The 13,398-nt window shown below is 43.5% G+C and overlaps 1 protein-coding gene across 2 annotated transcripts in view; it reads left to right on the plus strand.

Moving 5' to 3' along the window:
• The window catches only part of HELB (DNA helicase B), a 45,561-nt gene extending 35,849 nt beyond the window's left edge, over positions 1 to 9,712 (plus strand). For both annotated transcript variants that reach the window (XM_066369056.1, XM_066369057.1), the window contains 2 exons: positions 3,167 to 3,655; positions 8,649 to 9,712. In XM_066369056.1, coding sequence (XP_066225153.1) covers positions 3,167 to 3,655; positions 8,649 to 8,753 — 594 coding nt within the window. In that variant the 3' untranslated portion in view covers positions 8,754 to 9,712. The remainder of the gene's footprint in view (positions 1 to 3,166; positions 3,656 to 8,648) is intronic.
• Positions 9,713 to 13,398: the final 3,686 nt, after the last annotated feature.

Raw genomic sequence — 13,398 nt, forward strand, 5'->3', positions numbered from 1 at the left:
ACCAGGTCACCTCCTTGGGCCTTCTAGGACTACATATATATTTATCATTCAGTGGAGTAGTTAAGTCTTGCCTACCACCTGCTTTTGTAAATAAACTTTTATTGGGACACAGTCACATTCATTTGCATATTGGCTATGACTGCTTTTGCACTATACAGGAAGAGTTCAATAGTTGCTGTAGGTATTTGCTGGCCTGCAAATTCTAAATATTCATTCTTTGTTTACAGAAAAAATGTTTTTGGACCCCACCCTAAAGCCCATCCATATAGACTTTCAGATTCTACATCTATAAAATCATGAAGAGTATTAATGGTTTGTGTCTAGTCATGTAAGTTGTAAGTTTTAGGATAAATTTAGAGAATAGATGTAGATGTAATTAAAATTAAAAGTAAGTGTATAAAATGTGGCTCCTTAAGAAATTTGAGGTGGCCTGACCGGGCGGTGGTGCAGTGGATAGAGTGTCAGTCTGAGACACTGAGGACCCAGGTTTGAAACCCTGAGGTTGCCGGCTTGAGTGCAGGATTGTTGGCTTGAGTGAGGGGTTGCTGGTTTGAGCAAGGGGTTACTGGCTCAGCTGGAGCCCCCCCCCCTTAAGGCACATATGAGAAAGCAATCCATGAATAATTAAGTGCCGCACCCACGAGTTGATGCTTTTCATCTCTTTCCCTTTCTGTCTGTCTGTCCCTGTCTGTCCTTTCTCTGTCTCAAAAAAAATGTTTTAAGTGTTAATGACTGAAGGAAAATTTGAAGAAATGGACATGATTTATAGCAGGTTATTGAGGTGAAGTTAGGAGTCCACGTCCTGCTTTCTGAACACGTTTTAATTTTTATTCATTCAGTGAGACACTAATAAAGAAAAGTGAGCAAAATAGATGTGTTCCTGCCTTTACAGAGTGGACAGTCCATCGAGGAGTACAATTTAGAAGTTCTATTCCAGTCTAGTAAAAATTCTGTGACAGGAAGTATTGGATGCTGGAAAGCACAGGGCCCAGGGCCCAGGGCCCATGCAGAAGTGGGCTGGAGGGAGGCCATGGGCTGGGGAGCTCCGGCAGGAACACAAGGTCCCTTTGTGCTGGAGGAAGCATGGATCACGGGGAGGGAAGGGGAAGGAAGGAGGGAGGGGCACAGGGTCGAGGCTGGCTCTTGAAGGGCCGTAGGAGTCATGTTAAGAAGATAGGACTTTAAGAGCCTGCGATCCATTAATGCAGCGGTTCTCAACCTGTGGGTCGCGACCCCGGCGGGGGTCGAACGACCAAAACACAGGGCTGGCCTAAAGCCATCGGAATTTTCCCCTGTGTTTTTCATTTGACCCCCGCCCGAGTCGCGACCCACAGATTGAGAACCGCTGCATTAATGGGTTTTAAACTGTGTGATATGATTGAACCTGAATTTTACAAATATCACTGTACCTGCTGAGGACAGAATAGTAGCAGTGTGAGTAGAGGGAGACTGATTATAGGACTGTTGAATTTTTCCCAGTATTACTCAGCTGGTAAGAACTCAGATAAGCTTAGGTAGATGTGTACCTGTTTAGGAACACACAGTGTAATGAAGTCCACGGTGCTGTGTAACTGTTGACTCTATTTAGCATTTCTGTAATCAAGTATCATTCAAGTCGTTTCTGGGACTCAGCAGCATTGGGAGGAAGTATTTGTCAGACTTTTACCCTCTGAAGTGTTGGTTCAAACTCCCCGTGTCTAGGGAGAGAGAAGTGCTGGCCGTGTGAAAGGTTGCTTTTTTATTTAACGGTGGTCTGTATTTTCTACATGCTCGTTTTATCATTTGTCTCCCCACAGTTCTTTTGGCAGGGTGACCTGGGCACACCAGGGGAGGTGACGGTTCCAGCCGCGTCTCAGTTTATGTTGGCACAGAAAGCACAGGGACTAAGAATAGCTACAAAACTCAAAACTTTTCTCATACTTACATGATGGCATTGGGCATTTTTCTTGCCTATACAATTCTTGGCTTGCTAAATTTAAGAAGCAAAGGCTCATTGTTCTCTTTTGTTTTATTTACCTTGAAAAAAGTAATAAATGGTTCAACATTGGGAAAATATAGAAAAGTAGAAAAAAATTACCCATGCGTCCTTCATTTTGAAGATAGTCTAGTTATAATTTTGATAGAGTTGCCTTTTTTGTGATTTATTTTGTTTTGTTACATATTTTTATTTTGTAGGTTATTTTAATCAGAGTGATTTTATTTTGTGTTTCAGAGTTATGACTATTTCATTTATATATATAAATATATATACATATATATTTATCCATTTTTAAAAACTTTATTTTTAAGTCATCTTTGATATTTGCAAAATAGGAAATAAGTAAATATATTTATTGGATATCATCGGATATTTAAGGTGTCTATTTTTTGTAATATAAAATAACAGTGGGATAATACATATACACACAAAGCTCATACAATCATTTTAAATTATGTTTTTATTTGGCACTGTGCCCAGACTTTTTTTTTTTTTTTTTTTTACTTTGCCGAAGCTGGAAACCGGGAGGCAGTCAGACAGACTCCCGCATGCGCCCGACCGGGATCCACCTGGCACGCCCACCAGGGGGCGATGCTCTGCCCATCTGGGGCATCGCTCTGTTGCGACCAGAGCCACTCTAGCGCCTGGGGCAGAGGCCAAGGAGCCATCCCCAGCGCCCGGGCCATCTTTTTGCTACAATGGAGCCTCGGCTGCGGGAGGGGAAGAGAGAGAGAGGAAGGAGAGGGGGAGGGGTGGAGAAGCAGATGGGCGCTTCTCCTGTGTGCCCTGGCCGGGAATCGAACCCGGGACTCCCACACGCCAGGCCGACGCTCTACCACTGAGCCAACCGGCCAGGGCCACTGTACCCAGACTTTAAAGTTTCTTTCTGGTTTCTGTGAGCCAGCTGTGCATCAGTGAGACCTGAGGAGAGTTAGAAAACACGAGCTCTTAGGTGATGAAGACAGTGGACCTCATAAGTCTGTCTCTCTGACTAGTCCAGCCAGGCAGGGGTGCGTGGGAGGACTGCTTGCTTTCTTCTCAGGAAGCACTGGCGAAGGAGACTGAAAAGGAGTGTGAGAAAGAAGGAGACCCAGGGTGGTCGGAAGGGACGAAAGCCTGGTGAGAGGATGGGGAAGACGTGCACCTGTCACGCAGCACTAAGTCTCTCTGATGCATTTCCCCTCCCAGGGCTCTGAGGAGCAGACGGTCGTCTACGCGGTTGGGAAGGCGGGCCGCCAGGACTGGCAGCACGTCTACACCGCGGTCACCAGAGGCCGCTGCAGAGTGTATGTCATTGCAGAAGAGTCTGAGCTCCGGGGCGCAATTTCGAGGAAGAATGTCCGCAGAAAAACTCGTTTAAAGCATTTTTTGCAAAACAAGCTCTCTACGAGCTGTGACTCTCCAGCGGATTTTGCGTCTCCATCAGAGAGCTGTGAGAAGAGCGGTGGAGGACTCAGCACACAGTCCGCAGAATCGCCCCTCCCTACCGGCACAGCCGACCTTGTGACAAACAGCAGCCCCAGAAGCCAGGCCTCCGCGGTGGATGACGGGACACTCGCCTTTGCTGAAGGATGGTGTTGGGAGTCCGCGGTGGATACAAATGAAGAGCCGTCCACATTGCGAGGGGCTAAAAGGACCTGTGTCATTGATGACGAAAGTCCAAACAAAATTCTTATGGTAGGAGTAATGTTCTCATGTGCTCAAGCTGTATTTACACATCGCTCACTTCAGCGTGCTTCTGTTAGTGTTATTGTGTTGCAGGGTGCACACGGACGTGTTCCCGCGCCTCCGTCGGGGTTCCTCCTACACCCAGGCGACCCTGGCACTTTCTCAATCTGCTGGGGCTGCCCCTTGAGGCTGCACCTCGAGGCCGCCTCAGAATGTCAGGAGAAACTTCTTTGTCACCGTGGGCCTGCTTTCTGCATCTTATCACCCCTCTCCCTTTTTCAGGCTGTAATCTCACTGTTATCCCCACAGTCCTATTGAAGCAGCTGGTTCCAGCCATCTTGTCAACCTGAGAGGCCTTTCCTTAGGTCTTGTTCTTAACTTCCCCCGACATTTCCAGCAGCTCTAAGTGCTTCTGCTGTTCAGGTTTCCTCCCCTTGGTTTCACTGCACCCGGTATCACAGCTCCCCTCCCTCTCTCCTGGCCCCCTTCACTTCTTCACTCCTCAGCTTCCCGTCCGACCGAGACGTCTCCCCAAGGCTCAGTTCTTTTTTCTTTGAGAACTGTGTCCACTCTCTAAGTTTCAGCTGTCACCATTGTACCAATGATTTGTTCAACATAGTTTTCATCTGTAGTGTGTCTACTCCACTCAGGTGTTGGGAGTCCGCGGTCAGTGACAGTTCCCACTCTTGCGCTGACGATGGCCCCTTGGTGCATTTCGGAGGTGGAGTCTCTATGACTTGCTGATTAGGTGTGAGGGGTTAAAACAAAAAGTCCAGGATGATTTCTGGATTTCTGGCAGAAACAACTTGGTGAGTTACAGCGCCGCTTCCTGAGATGGCCAGGGCTTGAGAAGAGCTGGGTGAAGCGGACTCGTTAAGAAAGCCGGTGGTGGGAGAGCAGTTTAGAACCTCAGGGTAGATCAGGGTGGGTAATGTCCATCTGGGAGTCATTAGCATAAAGTAATGGAAGGACCCGGCGAGTTCATTTCAAGAGAGACCACAGATAGAGGAGGGGGCCTTAAAACAGAGTGCGGGGGTACTCCGAACTTTTAGAGGTCTGGCAGAGGAGGAAGCACTGGCAAAGGAGCCTGAAAAGGAGTGTGGGAGAGAAGGAAACCCTGGGAGGTCGGGCAGGGACAAACGCCTGGTGAGAGGATGGGGTGAGAACATGGAGGAGGCAGTGAAGGCAGAGTCTTTGAAGAAAGGTGCTATGAAAAACAGAGAAGGTTGCATCTGGATGGAGAACATGTGGTCAAGGAAGGATTTCTTGACTTATTTTGGATGGGTCCATTAAAGCCTCCTGGGGTATTGCTGGAATGGTCCAATGGAGAACAAGAAATTCATGATTCAGAGACGGGGAGTGCTTGCAGGAATGGTGTCCTGACATGGATGAGATGGGAAGAGTATAAGTAGAGGTGCTGCCTGTAGATCCAGTGGGGGATAGGGACCCGCCCATTGCAGCCGGAGGGACTGGGCAGAGTACCTCGCTGGGTGTGGAGGGCCTGGGCAGAGTACCTCGCTGGGTGTGGTGCGGGAAGAGGAAGTTGTTCGGCTGATTATCTGCTCCCATCTCATCTCTCTTCATAATAGAATCCAGCTCAGCATCTGGTTAGTTCATGAAACCCTCTTCTGTACAGCACTGCTAACCAGTTTGTTTGACTCTGTAAACAAGGCTTCCTGAGGACAGCATGCTGATCTTACGATACCAGGTCGAAAATGGGTAGTGATTAATTTACTAGTTATGAAAATGTGGCATTCCAACCTTTTTTAAAGACGTTGGACCTTTAGGGTAATTCCTGGGAAATCACTATTCGATGCAATAAGAGATCCTTTTGAAGGTGTATAAGGGAACAACCTCCTATTGAGACCTATTTTGTGTTTTTAGAAATAATCCGAAGTCATTTGTTTCATAGTTCTAGAAATCATGAATTGGATGATCCAGTTTGCATAATACCATTTTATAAATTATGTCCAGCTGTCCCCACAGAAGTTGTAGAGCTGCTGTCTGTGCTGGTGGCAGACGGTTGGGGTGAGCCTGCAGGCCTCCCAGACTGTGCAGTAAGGATAGGACGGCCAGGGCACTATGGAGCCCACAGGAGAGAGAGCTCAGGAAACCCGCCTGGCCCAGGCAGAGTGCTAAAGGAAGGAAGAACATCTGTCCTTTGACCCCTCGTGGGCATGAGACTGTTAAAAAGTTCTCTAAGAACAGCCAGTACAGTGTGGGGAGTCTGGGCACGTAGGCAACTACAGGTATAGAACAGCATGGCTGGAGCGCAGCCTGCACGCGGGGGCTCGAGCTGAGGACCCCGGACAGTCAGGACAGAGACGGAGGCTCTCCTGAGGAGACTACATTCTTCTGTAGCCATGCAGAGCACCAGCAGCATTTTAAGAGCTCTGTGTGTTGAAATCTATGAAGGTCACTTTGACTGGAGGTTAGTAGATTGTAGTTAGGCAGAGGCTAGGGGATGAGTTCCCAGCAGAAATATTATTTCAATAGCTTGTACAAAATGATTCCACTCTGAAGTCAGGGAGCAGCAAGCGGATGGAGAGGAGACGCGAGGGGTGCAGTTGAAGGGCCTTACGGGTCAGGTACTTACGTCGGTGGGGTCAAACCTGAAGGTGATTCCTAGCCCTCTGGCTTGGGCATCCGGGTGGATCCAAGTACCGTCAGTCAGGACTGGGAAAAGAGGCTGAGGGGCGGGTTCTGGGGACTGATAAAACTGGGCATAGTGGTGGAAAAGGTTTTTTCTTTTCTTCTTGGAAGTAGTAGGTAGGACCAGTGCTGACTCTGACCTTCATTCTGTACTGTTTTCATCAACTCTTGGATATGGCATTTCCATCCGCAAAACATTTTTTAATGAAATTAAATGTATTCACACTTACAAAGACCATGGGATAAATAAGGCTTTGACTGGAGCAAAAAGACGAGGCAATTCCAAAGAAAGAGTCTTTTTCTAAAATTTCTGGCTTTGTATTTCTTAGCACTAGCGTGGCATGGGGCTGTGATTTACAGGATGGCCCACAGAGAAGGTGGCAGTATTATCCATCTTCAGCCCTGAGCTTGCCAAAACTTTTGAGCTCTGGCTGAGGCCAGCATCACAGAAGATCCATGAACACACACTGAGTGTGGCGACTGTCCAGTGCTGGCTGATGTGAGGGCCAGTGGCAGCAGCGCAAGCAAGTTCTCTAACTGAAGAGGCTACGCTTGCTCACAGGGTTTGCTGATAGTATGTTGCATTTACAAGATGCCCTAGAGACAAGGGCTAGAATTCAAAGCGTCAGGGCTGATAAATCAGAGACATTTGTTCTCATGATTCTAGCCCTGTAGGCACATTGGAATGTGTCATTTCTAAAAGATCAAATTCAGTGACAAGGGCTGCCCATATACCCTTCCTTTATATTCACATTGGTAGGCCCTGCTGGGTAGGTCAGTTCCTTAGAGCATCGTCCTGATACACCAAGGTTGCAGGTTCGATCCCTGGTCAGGGCACATACAAGAATCAACCAGTGACTGCATAAATAAGTGGAAGAACAAATAGATGTTTCTCTGTCTCCCTTCTAGTCTATCTCTAAAATCAATAGAAAGAGAGACTTCTTATATTTACATTGCTACACAATTGAAATCAGCATTTCAATTTACAAATACTAATGCAGAGCCCCTCCTAGATGACAGCTTTTGCTTTTTCTTGGATTAATAGCTTTGGCTTTTGAAAACATCCTAAAAGAAAATATTAACCTGATTTTTTTTCTGTGCCTAGCCTCTCCCCACCAAAAAAAGAGAGAAAAACCAGAAATCTCCCTTTAAATAAAAACATTTTAAACAGTATAAACATTCTAAAATTTATCATGTAAAGCAGTGATTTCTAGAATTTTTTGAAGGACCATGGCATTTTAACATAAGCCAGGAAAGACGTAATCACATAATCTGAAAAAAGATAGTTCTTGTAATAGGGTTTTCTAGAGAAATAGAACCAATAGGATATGTCTTTCTGTCGCATCTATCCATCCGCCCGCCCGCCCGTCCATCCATCCATCCATTCATCCATCCATCCATCCATCTCTCTAATCTATCTGTCTTCTGTCTGGATTTATTTTAAGGAATTGGCTCATGCCACTGTGAAGGCTGCATCTCCAAAACCTACAGAGTAGGCCAGTGGATCCAGATGTTGGCAAATGGCAGTCTGTTGGCAGAATTCCTTCTCCCTGGGGAGCGTTCAGTTTCTTCTGTCAAGACCTTCAGTTGGTTGAAAGCCCACCTCCATTATGGAGGGTAATCTGCTTTAGAGTCTACTGATTTAAATGTTAATATCTAAAAATACCTTCACTGAAACATCTAGAACTATATTTGACAAAATAAATATCTGGCTATCATGGTACCATGGCTTAGCCACATTAACACAGAATTAACCACCACCCTAGATTGAACAGATGTTGCATTGTGAAAGATTGAGCTGTGCTTATTTTTCTCATTTCCCTATGGTGGTGAAACTTCCCCATGACCATACCTGATCCATGACAAGAAGATGTTGGTGGCATTGCAGTGTTTCATCTCACCACACCTATAGGGCCACCGTCTCCACGTGCAGCCTATGCAATCACCCAGGGCTCTGTGCTTATTAGGGTCCCACACTTGTTATAATGTTCTTCAGGTACCATCTTGAAATTCTTAATTTCTGAACAAGGGACCCTCATTTTAATTTTGTACTGGATTACCAAATTATATGGTGGGCCCCATCCACACATTCAGAAATTAGATGTATGTACTCACTCAGCAAATGGGAACTTGCACATGCCAGTCCCAGAGCTGGGTGTGGGGGATACCACACGAGCAAAAGCAGACAGGATCCCACAAGGAGCAGCAGCTGATTGCTCTGGGCTGCTCCAGACTTCCAGGAGCTGGGAAATTATTCTGTCTTCTGCAGAAGCAAAGGGAAAGTAAGTACAGAGGGTAGACGGCCTACATTTTTACAAAATTAACCCTAGTTTTATTGTTTTTCTAACAGGTGGAAGAAGCATCTCCACAAGTGTCTTCCAGACTTCAGAATTTGAAACTAAATAGTTTAATGCCCAGGCAACTTTTCAAACCCACGAATAATCAAGAAACTTAATTTTATTTTGTATTGCTCAAAATATTGTCTATTTTTTTTTTCATATCCAACACAAAATGAACATCATAACTTCACGGTATCAAGATGAAAGAGGATGTCTATAACTGGAGTTTTATTTTAAGGTTCTTGTGTTAGCAGATGTTTTATATTTATTTGATCAAAGAAAAACCTTAATGATTTCAATATCTGTCAGTGTCAGAACTGGTAGCACTGGACAGAAATGAGGGAAAATGATGTCATTTGTATGTATTTTTTTAAAACTCTGAACTGTAAAAAGTGTCTTATTTTCAGGATAATGTTTTATTAATGTCCATGATTATTGTGAGTGATTTTTGCTAATAGGGTGAAGCAGTGGTAAAGATAAACTGATTTGAATATAAACTGGTACAGCCATTATTGAAGAAAGCGTCATGGTCCTAAAAAATTAAGAATGGGATTACTGTATGACTCAGCAATCCCCTCTACTGGGTATCTACCCCAAAAACTCGCAAATTGATATGTAAAGACACATGCACCCCCATGTTCAACGCAGCATTATTCACAGTGGCCAGGACATGGGAACAACCAAAATGTCCTTCAATAGATGATTGGATAAAGAAGATGTGGCACATATATATATACTATGGAATACTACTCAGCCATAAGAAATGATGACATCAGATCATTTACAACAACACGGATGGACCTTGATAACATTATACTGAGTGAAATAAGTAAATCAGAAAGAGCTAAAAACTATGATTTCACACATCAGTGGGATATAAAACTGAGAATCATGGACATAGATAAAACTGAAGTGGTTACCAGGGGGTGGGAGGAAAGGACAAATATGTGGTGATAGAAAATGATTTGATTTGGGGGGATTGGGCACACAACACAACAGTTCAAATGCTATGGAAATGTTTAGCTCTTAATGATCAGTATCATTGAATTTAATTTTTTAAATAAAATATTTTTTAAAAGCCCTGTAGTTGCATCTCTTATTGACACCAATCCCGGAATGTCACACTTTCTGCAGAGCGGTCACCTCTCAAGGCTGCCCTTTGCTCCATCACCACTGCCTGGCTCTGCCTTATCTGCGGTTTTGTTCCAGACGTTCCTTTTGGGTTGAGAGCACACTATTTTTGTCTTTTTCTTTTTTTTAAATTAAATTTATTGATGTGGCACTGGTTAACAAAATTATACAGGTTTCAGGTTCACCATTCTACAACACATCACTGTACTTACTGTATTGTATGTTCATCCCCCAAGTCAAGTCCGCTTCCATCTTTATCCCCACTGCCCCTCCTCCGCTCCCCCACCCTCACGCTGCCCCTGGCAGTTACCACACTGTTGTGTCCGTGAGTTTTTTCCTTTTGCTCAATCCCTCTACCCCCTTGTTCAGCACTACCCGCCACAGCTATCAGCCTGCGCTCTCTCAGTCGGTCTATATATTGCTTGTTAGTTCACTTTGTTCACAAGGCACCACATATGAGTTAAATCCCATGGCACGTGTCTGTCTCTGACTGGCTTATTTCACTTAGTGGAATGCTCTCCAGGTGCATCTGTGCTGCCACAAAGGTAAGATTTCCTTTTTTACAGCCAAGTGGTATTCCATTGTGTAAATGTACCACAGCTTTTTTATCCACTCATCTACTGATGGCACTTGGGCTGCTTCCAGATCTTGGCTACTGTAAATAACACTGCAGTGAACATGGGGTGCATGTCTTCTTTCAAATTAGTGTTTTGGGTTTCTTCAGATAAACTAGAAGTGGAATCGCTGGGTCATAAGGCGGTTTCATTTTTAATCTTTTGAGAAAATTCTACACTGCTTTCAACAGTGGCGACACCAGTCTGCATTCCTGCCGAGTGCAAGAGGCTTCCCTTTCCGTACCCTCACCAGCACCTGTTTGTTGATTGATTGATGATAGCCATTGTGTCAGGTGTGAGGTGATACCTCATTGTGACTTTAATTTGCCTTTCTTTGGTATTTAGTGACATTGAACATCTTTTCATATGTCTACTGGATATCTTTAAGATGTAATGTTAGGTTGTTGGGATTTCACTTATTTCTTGAGATAGGCCTGTAATGATACAAACTTCCCTTTGATTGCATTTGCTGCATCCCAGTATTGATAGGTCGTATTGTCACTCAATTGTCTATATATCTTTTAATCTCACCTTTTATTTCCTCTTTGACTCAGTTATATTTTAGTTGTATGTTGTTTAATCTCCACATATTTGTGAGTTTCTTCCTTTTTGCAGTTGATTTCTATTTTCAAAGCATTGTGGTCAAGAGAATTGTAGAATATTTTTATAGAATCACTTAAAGAAATTCTGTACCTCTTATCTCTAATACCCTCATCCCCTCCAGCCCTATGCAGCTGCTAATCTTTGTCTACAATGTGTCCTCTGTCACTGACTCTTTTGATTTAGCCTAATATTTCCAGATTTCATCCATGTAGCGTGTATCTCTCAGTGCTTCATCTCCTTTAAAAAATGATTAAAAACAGTTCTGTACAAATAGCTACCATTGTATTGGGTAGATGTCTCGAACAGTCTGTTCAAGGAAGATTGCTCAGTCCAACTGGATGAAGCCAGCATCTCTTGGTACTGATGGAAAAGCTGGCGGCATAGACTGAGGCCGTATTTCTACATCAGGCTGTGCTGGTTTGAGCTGAAGTGGCGAGATCAGGAGCTCTGGCTTAATTTTTGCAGTGGCTCCAGTAGAACTGCGGTGACCCATCTTGCCTTCGTGATGCCATGAAGTGAAAGGCCTCTTTTTATTACTGAAGAATGTTCTGCTGTACGGATACAGCACAGTCAATTTGCCCATCCATCAGTTGATGGACATTTGGGTTGCTTCTACTTTTGGGCTATTAGAACTAATGCTGCTATGAATGTCTGTGTACAAATTTTAGTGTGGACATATACTTTCATTTCTTTAAGGCATATACCTAACAGTGGAATTGCTGGGTCATGGTAACTCTATGTTTAACCCTTGGAGGACAGACTGTTTTCCAAAGTAGCTGCCCCATTTTGTATTTATACCAGCTGTGTTTGAGGGCTCCAGTGTCTCCACAGTCTCTCCAACACTTGTTATTATCTGACTTCGTTTTTTTTTTTTATAATAATTTTATTTTTTTAATGGGGTGACATCAATAAATCAGGATACATATATTCAAAGATAACAAGTCCAGGTTATCTTGTCGTTCAATTATGTTGCATACCCATCACCCAAAGTCAGATTGTCCTCTGTCACCTTCTATCTTGTTTTCTTTGTGCCCCTCCCCCTCCCCCTTTCCCTCTCCCATCCCCCCCCCCCAAACCACCACATTCTTATCAATGTCTCTTAGTTTCACTTTTATGTCCCACCTACGTATGGAATAATGCAGTTCCTGGTTTCTTCTGATTTACTTATTTCGCTTTGTATCATGTTATCAAGATCCCACCATTTTGCTGTAAATGTTCTGATGTCATCATTTCTTATGGCTGAGTAGTATTCCATAGTGTATATGTGCCACATCTTCTTTATCCAGTCATCTATTGACGGGCTTTTTGGTTGTTTCCATGTCCTGGCCACTGTGAACAATGCTGCAATAAACATGGGGCTGCATGTGTCTTTACGTATCAATGTTTCTGAGTTTTTGGGGTATATACCCAGTAGAGGGATTGCTGGGTCATAAGGTAGTTCTATTTTCAGTTTTTTGAGGATCCACCATACTTTCTTCCATAATGGTTGTACTACTTTACATTCCCACCAACAGTGTATGAGGGTTCCTTTTTCTCCACAGCCTCTCCAACATTTGCTATTACCTGTCTTGCTAATAATAGCTAATCTAACAGGGGTGAGGTGGTATCTCATTGCAGTTTTGATTTGCATTTCTCTAATAGCTAAAGAAGATGAGCATCTTTTCATATATCTATTGGCCATTTGTATTTCTTCCTGGGAGAAGTGTCTGTTCATATCCTCTTCCCATTTTTTTTATTGGATTGTTTGTTGTTGAGTTTTATGAGTTCTTTGTATATTTTGGATATTAGGCCCTTATCTGAGCTGTTGTTTGAAAATATCATTTCCCATTTAGTTGGCTTTCTGTTTATTTTGTTATCAGTTTCTCTTGCTGAGCAAAAACTTCTTAGTCTGATGTAGTCTCATTCATTAATTTTTGCCTTCACTTCTCTTGCCTGTGGAGTCAAATTGATAAAATGCTCTTTAAAGCCCAGGTCCATGAGTTGAGTACCTATATCTTCTTCTATGTACTTAATTGTTTCAGGTCTTATGTTTAGATCTTTGATCCATTTTGAGTTAATTTTAGTACAGGGGGACAAACTGTAGTCCAGTTTCATTCTTTTGCATGTGGCTTTCCAGTTTTCCCAGCACCATTTATTGAAGAGGCTTTCTTTTCTCCATTGTGTGTTGTTGGCCCCTTTATCAAAACTTATTTGACTATATATATGTGGTTTTATTTCTGGACTTTCTATTCTGTTCCATTGGTCTGAGTGTCTATTTTTCTGCCAATACCATGCTGTTTTGATTGTTGTGGCCCTATAATATAGTTTGAAGTCAGGTATTGTAATGCCCCCAGCTTCATTCTTTTTCTTTAGGATTGCTGTGGCTATTTGGGGTTTTTTATATTTCCATATAAATCTGATGATTTTTTGCTCT

This window comes from Saccopteryx leptura, chromosome 2 (genome assembly GCF_036850995.1).
Source record: "Saccopteryx leptura isolate mSacLep1 chromosome 2, mSacLep1_pri_phased_curated, whole genome shotgun sequence".
Classification (NCBI taxonomy): Eukaryota; Metazoa; Chordata; class Mammalia; order Chiroptera; family Emballonuridae; genus Saccopteryx; species Saccopteryx leptura.